At 42.1% G+C, this 17,227-nt stretch overlaps 1 protein-coding gene across 17 annotated transcripts in view; it reads right to left on the minus strand.

The window, feature by feature from the left end:
• The window catches only part of UNC79 (unc-79 homolog, NALCN channel complex subunit), a 239,117-nt gene that overhangs the window by 61,784 nt on the left and 160,106 nt on the right, over positions 1–17,227 (minus strand). For 14 of the 17 annotated variants that reach the window (XM_082733281.1, XM_082733285.1, XM_082733276.1 and 11 more), the window contains 4 exons: positions 9,934–10,041; positions 6,541–6,657; positions 3,838–3,921; positions 282–384 (listed from right to left, as the gene is read on the minus strand). In XM_082733281.1, coding sequence (XP_082589407.1) covers positions 282–384; positions 3,838–3,921; positions 6,541–6,657; positions 9,934–10,041 — 412 coding nt within the window. The remainder of the gene's footprint in view (positions 1–281; positions 385–3,837; positions 3,922–6,540; positions 6,658–9,933; positions 10,042–17,227) is intronic. The other 3 variants (XM_082733280.1, XM_082733288.1, XM_082733286.1) reach the window with 1 other exon arrangement.

A 17,227-nucleotide genomic window follows, 5' to 3' on the forward strand; every position in this document is an offset into this window, starting at 1 on the left:
GCAGGCCGAGAGAAAGGGGAAGCAGGTTCCCTGCTGAGCAAAGAGCCTGATGCGGGGCTCCATCCCAGGATACTGAAATCATAACCTAAGCCAAAGGCAGAGACTTAACCCACTGAGCCACCCAGGCTCCCCTGATACAACATTTCTAAAAAAAACAAATGTCTACCCACACTTAGGGCCATGGCCCTTTGACGAACAAGTTATGACTTAAAGTATAAAATGTGCTGAGCAAATGTTCAAATTCTGTAACTCTGGTGAGGAAAAGAACCACGTGAGCTTACTTGTCCGTCATCACCGTCGGCTGCTCGTCTGTGAATTCTTCCGGGGCCGGCACAAACATGCTGACGATGCTGGGTGCGGACAGCAGGCTGGATTTCGTGGCACCTGTGTAAACGCAGGGAGACACCCGGTGAAGAAAGGTCTATTTCTGGGGGCCAGGAAAAGCCCCGTCCTCCTCTCATAAACCCTCCCAAGATCACACTCATGGGATGTGATGGGATCAGCCCCACAGCTTTGTGAAAAACCCTCAAGGGTCAAAGGAATTCAAGAAAGACTTATTGGTTTCAAGGATAAAATGAATTCAAGAAGGACTGTGATTTGTTTCTGTTTGTGTGATTTTTAAGAGTTGGACTCCCGGGCGCCTGGGTGGCTCAGTGGGTTAAGCCGCTGCCTTCGGCTCAGGTCATGATCTCGGGGTCCTGGGATCGAGTCCCGCATCGGGCTCTCTGCTCAGCAGGGAGCCTGCTTCTCTCTCTCTCTTTCTCTCTCTCTCTGCCTGCCTCTCCATCTACTTGTGATTTCTCTCTGTCAATTAAAAAAAAAAAAAGAAGAAGAGTTGGACTCCCTTTGCTTCAAAAAAAAAAAAAAAAATCAGACAGAGTTCATTGTGCCAACAGGGGACGAAGACAATAGAAAAAGGGGGAAACGTATCCAAGAGCATCCTTAGGTGAGCTTACAATCTTTGTTTGCTAGGCATACATGGGAGCTGCCCTTACGGTCTCACATTTCTAAAATCACAAATGCTTACCGACCCTAAAATGCTGCTAAATTGAGGTGGAAATAAGAGCCCAAACTCTACACACTTAAGCAAGGGGAGGGGTTTGAGCTAAGAAATATCACGACAGCTTTATACCTTGGAAATTAATATCATAAGCCCAAAGAAAAAGACTTTGTTTTTCAAACTGAAATACTTATGAATGAAAGATCAAGTGCTTTGAAGGAATCATCCAGCGACTTCAGCCAATCAACATCAGAGAGTTTAAAACTTTGGGGTTCAAGAAACCTAAGGCAGGAATCTTGGCGACATGTTCTGGCAATGAGTAAACCTAGAAAGCCAGGGGATTGTTCTCTACCAAGAAAACCACCAGTGCCAGACGGAGGCAGGAAAGAAGGCAGAAAAACTCGGTGGTCATTGAAGAGTCTGTTTCTCATCAAGGAACTGGAAAAAGTGTTAAAAAACAAAATAAAATTATATGATCTTTCCTTAAATAAGAGAAAGATTGGATTCAGATTCAGAAAACCGGCTTTTAAAGGAAGTAACATCAAAATTTAGAAACCTAGCAAAGTGGGCAATGTGTTTCACTCTGACGGAGAAAAAAATTGTACTGAAGCCTTTCAAGAATCAAGATACTGCCAGACTGTATATTCCCTTGACAGATCAAAGGCTCCAAAGTGTGTTTATGAGAAGCAGGGGATCTGCAGACTCGAACAGCAAGGAAAGTATCTAAAAAATTTCTTTATGTCACTTCCTAAGATCCCCAATGGGTATCTATATTCTACTACAATATTTACCAGCTATCTCTGACTAACACTCATTCCTACCTGTACCCCAGTTTATCACTAACAGTTGGATCTCCAACTGTTTCATCAAGAAAATGCTTTAAGTGGAAGCAACAGTATTTATTACAAGTGTACCTATACTTTGATTAATAATAGAAAAGGCAAGAACTGGGCCAAGATCAAAGGAGACATATTTAATTATTAAACACTAAGGTAAACAGCATGAAGTTGCTTCAAGCAACCAAAACACAGAAAGTTTAAATCTAATATTCCACATTTCTTGAACATTGACAGACCATGCCTACCAGATGTCAAAATGTCTATACTGAAAGTAGAAAAAGTCAGCTCAAAAGATGATGATAGATATAAAGTCTTACTGGAAACAAGGCACTGAAAGGAAAAAAATATATATTCTTGAGTTAAGTCTTTCAGAAGATTATCACCAATTACTATTAAACAGAATTCACAATTCAAGTCAAGAAAAAGGAAGGAATCAAAGTCATTTGGGTGGTTTCAAGCCAATAATTACCCAATACAAATGCCAAGAAACAGGTGTTTTTGACAATAATAGTACTGTGGAGTTGTTTATTCACATGACAACACAAAACATGTCATGCAGTATTTAAGGCAATCCTCTATAAAAGCTGGGGGGGCGCTGGCTTCCCATGGCAACATTAGCTAAATTGCTGGATTTCTGAATATGGAGAATCATTTGGGAGAAGAGCAATGTAGACAAAGAGGGTGGGAAATGCAAAAGGAATCTATATACTTCAGCTACCTCTTGTTCTCGCTGAGTTACAATGAAACCTGCAACATTAAAAGCAGTCCCGTTATCCCCCAGTTGTGTGGTGGCACCACTACCCCGAGTGTACTCTGTATGGAACCAGGAACAGAAATAGAAGGTTCTTAGAAGCTTGGATAAAGAGGGGATCTCCTCCAAAATCCAGCTCCAAAGCCAGAGATTTTGACCAAAGCTCCTTTGGGAATCTTAGAGATAGGAGGCATTGTAAATGTTTTGGCTTGTTCAAAGGATGCGAGCGCCCATCCGTCCTTAGCTGCCTCAGTGGACTTCCCCAGTTTACTGTGAAAGCGTCTTTATCTTTCTGCTTTTGTTCCCTTTGCCTGGTTCCATTTCTGTGGCTGCTGACTTAGTCACTGGCTCGTGGAGAAGCAAGCACCAGAGTTGTTTGACCACTGACTTCTGCTCATAAAAGCTTTTCCTCGGCCCATAAATGAGAAGAGTCTCATCATCTACAGGGGTTAAAACTGCTACTTGTTGCCCAGTAAATGTCAGCAAAAGCTGAAGATAAATATCTCCTCATTTCTGAGGAAAAATCACAAGAGTGGTAAGGTCCTAAATAATAAGTCTGTTTGATTGAGGGAAGTAGCTAAAAGAGGCAGTCATAGTTCATTTTTTGTTTTTTGTTTTTTGTGTTTTTGTTTTTTACAAAGGATCGCTGGAGCTCCTTTCTGAATTAAAAAAGAACAAAAGTAATGATTAGCCATGAGATGAATTTGGGAAAATACACATTCTGATGATCTTGGCGCAGATTTATAAATCAGCTTACTCTAATGGGCAGCATAATCCATGAGTATATTTTGTGCAGTTTCAGAATTTAGATTTCAAAGAAGCTATTCATCTATGATACCAACATTCTAGAATGAACCTAGATAAACTGGACCATGTTCAGAGAAGATACACAATAATATGGATGGCTGATATGCATTAAGAGGTATATCAAAGGACCCAGGGACATATGGTCTTGAGGAAATAAGCAAAATGTGGCTATTTTTCAAACATCTAAAAAATTAGGTGAGAGGCTAGACTCGCTTCAGGTGGTCCCAAACAGAAAGTCACAATAAGGAAGAACTTTCTGTTGATAATGTACAAAGAGGAGATGTCATGCATTCCCAGCCCCTGGAGGTGTTTGAGCAGAGGTTGGATCCACTTCATGGAGCTGCTTAAGAAGAGATTTCGGCAGCTGCTGGGAGACCAGATGAGTGACATATACAGTGTCTCTCAGCTCGCGCAGTCTGAGATTCCACGATGCAACTCACCTCTCATTCTCAACGGCTGCCCCTCCAAGTCAGGGTTTAGGCACATGGGCACGTTGCACTGCCGTTTCCCGGGCTGTATCTGTTCTGTGGATAAAGAGAGCATTTCAGTCTTCAATGTGGTCAATTTAGCACAAGTCACAATACAAAGAATTTAACCAATAACTTCATGGGGCCAATTTTGGGGGTCACTGTTATTGCTGATTATTAATACATATAGGAAACATCCTAGATTTCAGGTAGGGTTGTCTGGGGTTTCACTACAAACCTGCCAGTCAGGTATATGCAATGTAATTAAAAGCAGGAGAGCATGAGAGCATCTAAAACTGTCAAAAAAAAAGTGTGGATTCTCTACCTCCCCACCGAGAAAGCTCAAATACCATTACCTCTTGATATGAAATGAAAAAACTGAAAGGCTAATGTCACAGCCATGAAATAAATGTTTTATGCACATCAGTAAATAAGCAATCATTTGGGGCAATAGCCAGAGAGGTCATACAGAAAACAGGTGAACAGGTGGCAAGAAAATGGCAGGTGTCTCGCTGAGGGCTGAGGGACAGGGGTGAGGTCAGCTACTGAGAGCTGAAGGACAGGGGTGAGGGACAGGGGAAGACATGGAGGAGTGGGGCTTCTGGAACATCTGCTTCCTATGAAAGATGAGACAGAGAAGCAGCCATCAGATGAGCACGGATGGAGAAGAGGTAGGTATTCGGCGAGCAAGCAGGTGCATGCTGAGGTGAATGGATCATAACCTGTGTTTTAGACTGCCTCTCGCAGTGTCAACACAATTAGATTTGTCCCTTTGCAGACCATGAGTCACTGAATCGACATATGTGCTATAATGCGTCATGCCACCTAACACTGACTTACGCATTGATCGACTTTTCTGTGGTCTTAGATTTGGGGAGAACTTTTCGTGGCACTAATCAAACTTAGAGTATTGAGATGAAGCTCTAGTAGGACTTGGTGACTAGAGAACCAACTCAGAGAATGGAAAACAAGCCCAGGAAAACAGGTGAAAGATAATTGCACAGTATGTAAATGTCAAGTATTAACTGAGAAACCAGAGCGACATGAGTGAGTTTGGTTGAATGTGAAAAATTCAGTTAAATGGGTTATTTGGCATCACGTAGACTCTGTTTTTAGGTTAAAATTTGGTTTGGAAATTGAGATCTATTTGCCTTTTTATAACTCTACTGAGTCAATCAAACTAGTTGGCAATCATAATCCAAATCTGAAATGGTTAGCTTAGGCTGAGCTACTTGCTATAGAAAATAGAAGCATGGTAAAACAATCTTCGGAGCCCCAGGTCAACCTAAAAAAAGGTGGGCATTTAATTATCAGAGAACTAACCAACAAAGGCTCTCACACTCCGTTCCTCACATAGCTTCATCACTAAATAAACAGAGTCAGCCCTCTTTGGTGTGGATGGAATGACTCCACCCAGACCCCTCAGCTAGCTGTTGAGGCTGGTTACCCTGTCTTTCTCCTTGACCCTTGCCTGTTGGCTTTCGGACATTCCATTATTCACTACCACTTATCACCTAAAGGAAGACACAACATGAAACCTTTAAATGTTAAGAACCCTTATAAAGGCTGGAGAGTTGAAACTATCTGTCAAACATAGGATTGGGTATTTTTGTGTGGGATTTAATTATTTAGCTCTCCTTTTTTGAGAAAAACAATGGATGGGGGAGATAAGGTAAAATGTATGTCAATATTATGGTTTTGAAAAAAATAAGTCTGTCGATAGTTCGGTTTTGTGGACGTCACAATTCCTGGTCATAAGGAAAGATATTACAGTGACAAGCTCACAGAACTATGGCCAGAAAGTACTAACCAAGATACTGAAATAGTCTGATCCAATGTTGGCCACTAGAGCCTATCACAGTAACAAACCATGACATTTTCATAGCGCACGTGTGTTGCAAAGGGCTTCCGCATGTGTAATCTTGCAACTCAAATGACCCATTTAATTACAAAAGAAAAAGAAAAAAGAAAAACCAAACACGAAAGGCAGTCATTCCAGAGAACAGCATTGTGGCAGGACTACTGGCTTGGAAAGGAGTACGTGTGCAGAACGCAGGAACAAGGTTCAGAAAATGCGGAGTGATCGTGTTTAAAATAGACACGTCGTGGTGATAAAGTCTTACTTTAAAACTGAGGTAAGATGCAGTCCCACTGTACAAGCATGCTGGTTTGTGGCTGCAAGCTGGTCACCCCACTAACTAAAACACAGAGCTCATATTCCCAAATCTACCAGCAGACCACAACATCACTAAGCGGCCATAGTTAGTATTACTATTAATATGCCCTCACTTGGGGGGATGCTTCACAAAACAGAGACTATTGATAATCTGGTGTTTTTCATTTTGTTTCTGGTTTTTAATTTGCATCATGAGATCACAGATCCATTCCCTCCTTATGCACTGATATTGCTTAACCCCAGAGAGATAACCTAGCCTCTGGAATCTGGGTCTTAAACGACAAAGACTTGGACCAGCCCCAGTGGACAAAGAGGTGACTCTGGAACACTTGGAAAGTTTAAAGAGACTCAATCATCACCTTCCAGTTTTGTTTTTTTAATTACTTGAACCACAGAACACAAGAGAACATCTAATCCTTCACACGAGAGCAGAGGGGACACAAAGAAAGTGGCATTTAGCTAATCTGAGAGGTAAAACAAGAAGAAAAAGCTTGACCCACCAGTGTCCCAGTTGCTGATGTTATGGGGGGCGCTAGACTGATGTTCCAGCTGTCGCTTCATTAACTGGCTCATTGTCAGAGCTCCCAGGGATCCCCTTTTCATCTGCCTATACTGAGCTATATGGAGGAAATTAGGACATGATTACTAGGGGGAATAAATTTCCACTGCACACAAAGGCTCTACAAATCCATAAAGAATCTTAGATGAACCTTCATTGGCTATTTGCAATTGCTCCCGTCCAAGGGGAATACTAAGGCACATTGCTCTTCCAGGTGCCTGTCTTCCCTCAGTAAAGAATGAAAGAGTGCCTATGAGCACTTCTCTGTACCCTGTAAATATTTACTCCAGTTACAGCAATATGATTACTTTCATTTACCTTTTTTTTATTTATATACTTTATCTCATTCCAAAAAGGACTCAAGGCATATAATACTAGCTTAACTTTTTTTTAATGGAGCTTGTGCAACATAGTTTCAGGCTTCATTATATCCCCATGAGGTCCCTGTGTGTGTGTGTGTGTGTGTGTGTATTTTGGAGCAAAATGACACATATCAACCCCAATTTTTCTTGAGAGAAATTAAAGTAGGTGATATGGTATTACTTGGGAGCCAACGAGCAAATGAGGTGGTCATAGAAACCGAAACATGCTGAAGACTCCAAAGTCAATGCTATTTTTAATCTCTATATGAGCCTCTGCCTACTGTTTAGGAAATGCAAATTGAATCACCTTCCACAAGTGTGTTTTAGTACAAATCTTTGTTTTAGAGAGCAGTGGTAACATTTTATCCTGCAATTAAGCATTGACAAATATCCCACTAGTGAAATGTCAAGCTATGAGCATTTCCAAACCAGAAAAATAGTTAAAAAAAAAAAAAACACACTTCTACCAGTAGACCATTGGGTAAAAAATCAACCTGTCTCTTACCCTCCTATTCCTCTGTGGAAGAGGCCCATCAGTCCCTGACCCCAGCCCGGTGAGAAAAGCAGAGAATCACTAAGGTGACTTTCTTGCATGATCCCAAACTCCTGGACACTGGAGAGCGTGTGGTTATTCACTCTCTCAGGAAGACAATTTCAGAAACTGAAGTTCTTTAAGGACATGCTCTATGAGGGGATGGTAGAAACCGGATGATTGTATGGCCCCTGGAAAGTCTTAAATGTTATATATAGGTTTCACAATCACTGTACCAAGACTGTAACTCGGTGAGATGTGAAATCAATTATAACATTTTTAATGTGATTAGCATGCTGTTTGATTCATGGTAGTCACGGCATGGTTAGCTACAAAATGATCAGCTAGCAAACTGATCCAAAGAGGGGAATGTTGACGGGAATTCTTATGTCTTGGAGTCCATGACTAAATTCACAATAATGGCTATGCCAACCAACACAGAAGATCTCTGATTCTTGTTGACTGGTGAAATTTACAGTGTTACGACCCACTTGAAATAGTGCAACTTCAGGTCAAATGCAAAAGCAGAAATCTTGTATGAGACTCAACCAATTTAAAAATGCGTATGCTCAAAGGAGGATTTAAAGCCTCTAGTGATTTCATAATTTCTCCGATTCTCAGTTGTGTGTGAAGATAGCACAGTTCCCTGAGAGTAAAAACCCTTAACCTTCAGCTCAGCGTGTGAGGTGCCCGGCATGATGTCTCCAAGAACACACCACCAACAACCATCGAATGCATGCTTGTAGTGGAGAGGAGGAGGAAGGTGGAAATCTAATGATGTATTCTGCTGACTCCAGAAAAGCAAGAGTCAGTCATGACTCTAGGATCATGAGACATTGGATACGCTTATTTCATGACACATGTAACTAGCACTGAAGATCGGCTGACTTAGTCACCCTATCTCAAATTACATCCAACTTGGAATTCTGATTAGAATTCACTATCTTCCTATTTTGGGGGATGATTCGTATAAATGAGGAGGAGAAAATATACTTTCATGATTCTAGTATGGGGGCTTACCAATGGGTGTTCTATCATGTTATTAAACAGATTTTTATGATACGAGAACAATTAAATCCAAAACTAGCTGTTCTTCTTTGCTACCAAAAGGGCAAGTAACTCTCACTTGAAAGCACTTTCTTAGAATTTCTATAATCTCTATTATAAGTGAATTTGAGTTATTCTAAGGCAGTGTGTGACACCAAAAAAAGAGCACAGATTTGCCAATCAAACAGACCTGGTATCAATCCCTGTCTCTGTCACTTAGTAGCTACCCAACCTTAGGCAAGTCATTTAGCCTCTCCAACCTCTGTCTCCTAGTCTATACAATGGGGTCACTAATATTTGCCATGCAGGGCCGATGTCGGGACTGAGTAAAAGAACATGTGTGTAACCATTTGGCACAGTGCCCAGCACATGGTGAGTGTCAAATAAATGGGAACTATTATTAACTATTATGACTATGAACTCCTCGAACAAGGAGTATCTCTTATTTTTTCACCTCAGATCCCCAGTGGCAAGCACAGTGCCCGGCACCCAGCAGACACTTAATAAATAGTTGCTGAATGAATGAATGCATGAATGAATGACTCATGAAGATGACGATGTTATTCCATGCTATCAGTCCAGCATTTGAGCTAACATCTTTATCTGGTCTTTGGAATCACCCTCATTTGAAAAGATGGTCAAATGAAAATTAACTAGCTCCTCATGCAGCGTCTATAGGGAGCACAAAAGTGACCAGCAGGTGGCACGAGGGCTTGCAGGAGCTGTGCCTCCCAAGCTAAGGTCTCTCAACGGGTCCACCGAGGCAGGTGGACACCCTTACCTTCACCTCAACAGAACTCATGCTCCTCTAGGACAAAATCTAGGACCCAACCACAGAAGGCAGTTTCAAAATAGTTGCCCCCTACAGATCCTGTAAAATTTCACGCCATTTTTATTTTCAGATCCAGAAGGACTGGATTCCATCATGACTCTGGGATCATGATCTATCTGTTATATTTATTTTGTGATAACCTAGATAATGTTTTTTCACTGATGGAAGTGATTCAAATAAAACAAAGGGGTTCAATGTAAAATTCTGTCGTGAACAATGCTTTTCACTTGTCCCAGAACTAGTTCCACACCTTATGTTTAAGCTACTCATCGACAACACTTGGGTTTTTGGAATTATGAAATTCAGTGACTATTCCTTCACAGATTGGGATTCTTGGCCAATCAGTAATGTTACTGATGTATCAAACACTTGAGATGTTGACAGAACTGAGCCTATGCTTCAGGATCCCTGAGATCTTACTGCCAAGTGTCCCCCAGGAAGGTAGCATGATGTATATAAAGAAAAAACCCTGACCCCAGGAGTGTGAACACTGAAAACAATGTGGCACATATTGTTCCAAAACCAATGTAAAGGTGAAAAGATCACCGAGGGAATTCTTACTTGATATTGAGGAGTGGCTGCTTGTTTCTGGCACACCAGCTTCTAATGTAGGGGCAGACGAGGATTCCCGTGGCATTTCCAAAGTTGAAAGTCCTTTAGTAGAGGGATCTACAAACAGAAGTATTATTTAAAGTTCAAAACATTGATGAAAAACAAGTTCAAGAACCTTCTCCATATCTTTTGCTTCCTGACTAATACACCCATTCAAATCATTCTGTATGTTCTGGCCCTACCAATTACTTTAATGGAATTATATACACGCTGGTTTCCAAATTCCATTAAAGGTGTTTCCCCATTACATTCTGTATCTAGAGCTATGCCTCTCGGAGATTAACAAAAGCACAGTTACAGAGCTAAAGCCTGGAGCCAGGCGCTTCATTTTTCCAGAACTGAATTTCTTTTCATCTGTTACCTAAAGATGCTTACAGTTCATTCCACCTACATCATATCATTCCACCACTCCACCTCTTCCTGGCAACTTGTTACTCATTAATTACATCTCAATTATACAGACAGTTCCTCCTCCAGAAGGTTCAAGGAACCCCTACTTCCCCCAAAAAAATACAAACGAAAAAATGGGTCATGTGATCCTCTTATGTAATCCCAGGACACACTGTCCTTAACCTTTCCCAAACTGGACATGCTCTAATGTCATTATCTATTGACTTGTCTAGAACCTGTGCTAAGCCATAAGTAATTTAGGAGCAGGGGCTCTTTCTAACTTGGAATAAATACAATGAATGCAGATTTTTATTATATTAGGTGAGCAAGAAATAGACTGTATCATTTGCTCCTTCTATTTGGCAAATGTATCTAAGAAGAAATATTTTCTGCATACACTATTGTCTTATGAATTCATCAACAATGGGAAACAAGCTGTCCCACACTATTCTAGGTAAAGATTGTCCTTTAAAACTCTGAGAAACAAACTGAGCGTTTTGGAGGGGAGAGGGAGGGGGGAAGTTGGGTGAGCCTGGTGGTGGGTATTAAGGAGGGCATGTATTGCATGGAGCACTGGGTGTGGTGCATAAACAATGAATTTTGGAACACTGAAAAAAAACTAAATTAAATTAAACTGAAAAAAAAAAACTTTTACAAATTTTAATGGTTTATCATAGCATTCCCCTGCCCCCAAATTCTTGACAAATCTCCTGGCCATCTTAAGCAATACTATACACTGAACAGATTGAGGTGCCTGGAGTTACCCTATAGGTGTCCGTGAATGTCCCATGTTATCTGGGGACACCTCCCTAAATGGCTTCAAGTTCTCAAGCTTCATGATGATTCTATCTCATTCTTTTCCTATTGTCAATTATTTTCCTGTCACAGAGCAAGTCACCATACATTCATGCATACATACAAACTGAAGTATGAAGATGTTATTCTGTCCTTTGGATGATCACTATACTTGTCAGAAATAAAAGTAAAATCAACCTTAAATAAGAGGCTGGGAGGAAAGCTTCCAAGCACTGATGCTGGAACATCAGTTTTGATTCTCAAAGGTCTTTCTGAATGGATATGGTTGCCAGAATAACCATTTTTTGATGGGGGAAAAAATATAACTGTTTCCTGAACCCTCTTGAGTAAACACAAAATAGCAACCTGTTTTAAATTACCTTAGTCACTAAGATATCAAACGTTAGGCTATTACTTTTCTCTTAGGTATTCTCCCCAAACCACTAGTTCAAAACATACACAGTCGAAAAAAAATTAGGATTAAATAAAAACATGCATAAATCACCTCTCTTCACACTCACCTGCCTGTTTCATGTATGTCACTCCTAGGGCATAATATTCTCACCAATAATGTAGAATGAGAAAGCTTGAAGCTCATTTTCTAGAATTCTTTGAAAGCTCATTGAGATTTTTAGAGTTTTGCTAGGCTAACTAAAATCTTTGCTATATCTTTAATTTTAAAGAAATGCCATTACTATAAGGTACTTGGTAATAATCATTAGTGTACAAAGATTCCATATGCCAGGCAATTTTTGCTCAGTCTTAAATCATTCTATGAAACCTTCCATTTGTAAACAGTTTAAGACAACAAAAATTGGAATAAACCTATACCTTAGCTTAAAATACTTTTATTAAGTTTTTATAGTGATGTGCAGAAAATGCTATAACCATTCATTCATTCATTCATTCACTCATCAGATATTTGCCGAAACTCTTCTAGGCACTTGGGATATAATCAGTGAACAAACTAGGCAAGAATCCTTTCATTTTAGTGCGGAGAGACAGAAAATAACATGCATAAAAGTAAAGTTGTATGTTAGAAGAGTAATTCTCTGTAGAACCGAGACAAGAAGGGATTCCAAGATGCCAGACAGGGGTGAAAAGCTGGGGTGTGGTCCAGGTCTCATTGGGAATCTGGTGTTTGATCAAAGGATCAATAGAAGGGAGAGAGGGAACAGGCAGACTTGTGGGGAAAACAGTTTCTGGCTGAGGAAGCAGCCAGCGCAAAGGCTCTCAGGTGGAACCATGCGGGGAGTGTTCAAGAAATGGCAGAGGCCGCCACGGCTGTGTAGAAGCAATAGGGCAAGAGCCGCACACAATGAAGTCCGAGAGCTAATGAGAATCAAGACCACAGAGCACTCCAGAAATATCAAGGACCTGAGTTTTTACTATGAAAGAAATGGGGAACCAACTGGGAGTTTTAATCAGAGGAATGCTATCGTCTCTTGTCTTAAAGGGTCACTCTAGCTGCTGTGTTGGGAAGATAGGATGCAGGCAGGGGACCAGTTAGGAAGCTACAATCACTGACCCGGTGAGAGGTGTGGGGGCTCAGAGCAGAGTGGAAGCAAGAGATAAAGTAGGAGGAAACCAGATTCTGGATATATTTTGAAGGTAGATTAAGGGGATCAGACAAAATGGAGGATGCCCAGTTAAAACTTGATTTCAGATAAACAGCAGATAACTTTTTATAATGAGCACATCCCATGTAATACTTGATAGACACAGCTCCAATTCTTCACCCCTCCCTGAATCCATGCCCTTTGCCACATGACTTAGAAGTTCCCCTCTCATAAGAGGCAGGATATATTTCCCTCTTGACTTTGGGTTTGGCCAGGTGATTTGTTTTGGCTAAGGAAATGTTTACAGGCATACCACGACCAAAGGCTTGAAAAGCGCCTGTACGATTAGACTTGCTCTCTTGTGCCTTTGCCATCACCATGAGAAGATATTCCCAGGCTTCAGGGGTTCCAGGGAGGTTGGCCACCCACCCCAGCTCAGCCTAGATTAGCCAATCCAGTGACCAAACGGACTTACCGTTACATGTTGTTGAGATGTTGTGCTTATTTGTTACACAGCATTATTCCAGTAGTAGGCAATCGAGAGAGTTGTCTCAGCATACAGACAATATGTAAAATCATAAAACCAGATGAGATCACCCAGTGAGTGAGATCATCCCAGTGAGTGTAGAGAGAGGAATGAGACCCTAGGACACTCCCTCCTTAGGGAGATAAGGAGGAACCAACAAGAGATTTAGAAAGAGTGACCACTGAATAAGCAGAAAACCAAGAAAGTAAGGTATCCAGGAAGCCAAGCAAAGTGAGGAGATAAGAGCTAAGTACCGACTGCTGGAGGTCATCGGGCACCTTGACAAGTGATGTTTGGGCAAACCACTGGAGATGAAAACTTTTAGGAATGATGAATTCTTTTTAGAAAGAATAGAATGGGAGAAAATTGGAGATAATGATTGTATAGGCAACTGTTTAATACATTTTGCTAAGAGGGGAGGAGCAAAATGAGATACTTGGAAGAATCAGGATCTAGAACTTTTTTTTTTTTTTAAGATTTTACTTATTTGACAGAGACCACAAGTAGGCAGAGAGGCAGGCAGAGAGAGGAAGGGAAGCAGGCTCCCCGCTGAGCAGAGAGCCCGATGTAGGGCTCGATCCCAGGACCCTGAGATCATGACCTGAGCCGAAGGCACCCACTGAGCCACCCAGGCGCCCTAGAACTTTTTTAAAGAGAGAAATAAAATCATGTTCATATGCTCAAGTCAAGAATACCTTGTGGGGGGTGAATAACAGGGGTTGGGAGAGAAAGAAGGGAGAATTTCTGGGCCTATATCCCTGAGTAGGTAAGAGAAATGGAATCTTGTCAACATGTGAAAAAGCTGGCTGTAAACAGCAAAACTAGACAGTTCACCTGTAGCCCCAGCCAGCTGTACAAGTGCAGATACTGGAAGGCAAGCCGATGAGGTAATAGGAGGCTATGGAAATTTCTGCTGATTATGTCAAACAAGAAGAGTTATCAGAAGTTTGGAAAGACAAGTAGCCATGAAATAGTCACTCAGGAGAATGGAAATGGGAATGCACCAGGGAAATATAGTATTGTGGCCAGGTAGTTTAAGATTTAAGTTTAAGGCCAGCTGAGATTTATGGTCATGAATTTAAAATGAGACGAGTCAATATTGTTATGTGACTCTCTCCACTCACAATCACCGGACAAGCACAGATGCAGATAGACGGAAAGGTGGATCTGACAAGGCGTGTGTTTGGCCAAGCAGGTCTGAAAGAGCAAAGGCCAAGAGGGTGCAGGGAGGGCTACACTCATTGATGAGTAAGGAAGAGGAGAGAAAACGCAAAGTAGGGGAAGCGCATGAAAGGACAATACAGAGCTGTCCCGAGAGAGAGGAAATGGAAATCAGAGGATGGGAGGCATGAGAACGACATTGTGGAAAGGCTGCCCTTGTTGCTAAAGACAAGGTCTGCGTTAGGACCATGGGAATGAATCACGGAGGGTGAAGGATAAAAACAAAGTCACCAAAGAAGGTGAGTTCAAGGAACTGAGACGCTGGAGCTTCAGAAGTGTCGTCTACTCTAATACTGGAATCAGTAAGAATTCAGGCAGAAACAGTTTAGACAAGAATGAAAAAAGAGCCAGGAGTCAAACTGTCACCAGATAATTGTCCTCAGGGGTCAGTAGTATGAGGTTCAGAACTGGATTTTTTTTTTAAGATTTTATTTATTTATTTGACAGAGAGAGAGAGATCACAAGTAGGCAGAGAGGCAGGCAGAAAGAGAAAGAAGGAAGCAGAGTTCCCTGCTGAGCAGAGAGCCCAATGCAGGGCTCGATCCCAGAACCCTGAGATCATGACCTGAGCCTAAAGCAGCGGCTTAACCCACTGAGCCACTCAGGTGTCCAGAACTGGATGTTTTTAGAGACAAGGTGGGAATGGTCTGAAACGGGCAGTGGTGAGCAAGGAAGGGGTCTACTCCTCACCCAAGCCCAAGGGCACGAGGCAGTGAGGAAAGCAGGGTCCCTGGGGGAGAGCCGAGTTTCCGCTAGACTAGGGCGTGAAAGGAGTCATCAGATGAGAGCATTTATGGGATTTTGCTCATGAAGGACAGAGGAAGAGTTCAGTAGTTAGCGTAAGGTAGGACGAAAGTTCAGAACAGAAGATGTGCACAGCCTTATGGAAGTTAGAAGAATGACCTGGGCCTTCCTTCAGGGACTGACATGAACAGATGGAAGTGCAGTGTAATTGGACCTCTTGGCTCAAGGCAATCAGCAGCAGCAAGGCTCTGAGTTCGGAAGGACCAGAAGTCGTAGCTGTCTGGGCCTCCCTTTACTCTAGCGATAGAGACAAGAGGGTCTAGAGAGGCCTGTGTCTTCCTCTGAGGCCAGGCCTTCTTCCAGCACCAGTGAGGGAGGGACGGTAAGTCAGTGTGTCTGTGAGAGCTGGGACAGATACAGATACAAAACTATTCTGACAGAATCACATATATTATAAACATGTTAAAGACATCATAATTATCAGATGCTTTCCTCTTGTTCTGATAGCAAGTGTATTAGTAGGAGACCAATCTCTTCCCTGGTAGCCTGGGGAACAATCTGACATACGATGGATAAAGGAAGCAACACACGTGTGTGTGCGTGCACACACACACACACACACACACACACTACGACCTATATCCCGCACACACCCACTCTGTAGACCTTGGATGGTTTCTTATGTATCCACCCTCCAGACCTCTAGAGTCTCGAGGTCAGTGCTCTTCTCCATCTATACGTAGACATTTTCCTGGCTCTAAATCATAAAAAGGTATTCCGGTTTCCCTAGAAACCGTCTTAAACTTTGTTATCACCAGGTTCTTCTTCTCCCACCTGCCTGGCTGGAGCACGACCTTTTCCAAATATACTAACATCCATTCAACAGATTTTTCCAGAACACCTGCAAGGTACACGGCTCAATGCTAGGAGGGAGAGAGCTGCTGAAACTCTCAGGGAATGCCTGGGGCAAGTAAAAGAGCTGAATCCCTTGTCTTGGGAGTTGCTTTTGTGTGGAGCAGTGGGAGAGGAAGGACTAGAATCAGGACAATCGTCCTGGCCCTGTGACCGTTTGGTCATGGGACCGGGCACATCACTTCCTTAGAGCATCTGCCTCTTCTCACAGAAAAGGGTGGGTTTTCCACTACAGGTCTCCAAGTCTCCAAGATCTTTGCCAGTCCTCAGCAGCCCACAGGCTAGGCATCTACTACACTGATCATTTCAAGACAATGTCATTTTTTTCTAAAGAATCATAGTCTTCTTTTTCTTTAGATCTGAGCTGAGACACAAAGTGTTGAGATCAGCGTCATGGGAATACTGCAAAAGACCGTTTCAGGATGAGGTGGGCTATCGGCTTGCTGCTTTTTCAAATTATCTTTTTTAAAAACCACGCCTCCAAGGAAAGGTGAGAAATGAGAGCTGAGGCAGGAAACCCATGAGCTGTAACAACTTCGCCATCAGGCGGTGCCCATGGATAAGGTTCTAGGGAGGAACTAGGGTTTTTTGGACATACAATGTCCACCAGACTGCTGACACTGGGTTAGATTCTGTCATCTGCTATGAACCCCACAGGATTATAGTCGATTCTTAACCATTCCAAGCAATTTTTGCTTTATTTTAGCCCTTCATGTTTGTTCCCTTCTTTGGACAACGTATCAAAGTTGGCTAAAGTGTGGAGACACAAAGAAGGCAGAAAGAGTTCAAATTAATGAATGACTTGGCTGTTTGAGGAGGGCTGAGATGGTATCTGCGCTAGTTTGATAAGAATTAGCCACCGCCTCGTAGTGCCGAGGATGGTCAAGAATGGACCGTTAAATGTTGCAAAGCAACAAACACGGAAACGTTTATGGAACCTGTAGAACCACATCTGAATCCAGCACGCTGCAGTAAGCGGGTGGGTTCGGAGTGACTCTGAGGCAATTATAATGTCACTCTCTGACATTATAAGATAGAGAGCGCGACGCATACTCAGTGCCGAGACCTGCATGAGAAAGATGCACAAACCTGCGCG

Source organism: Mustela nivalis (genome assembly GCF_964662115.1).
Source record: "Mustela nivalis genome assembly, chromosome: 6".
NCBI classification, from domain to species: domain Eukaryota; kingdom Metazoa; phylum Chordata; class Mammalia; order Carnivora; family Mustelidae; genus Mustela; species Mustela nivalis.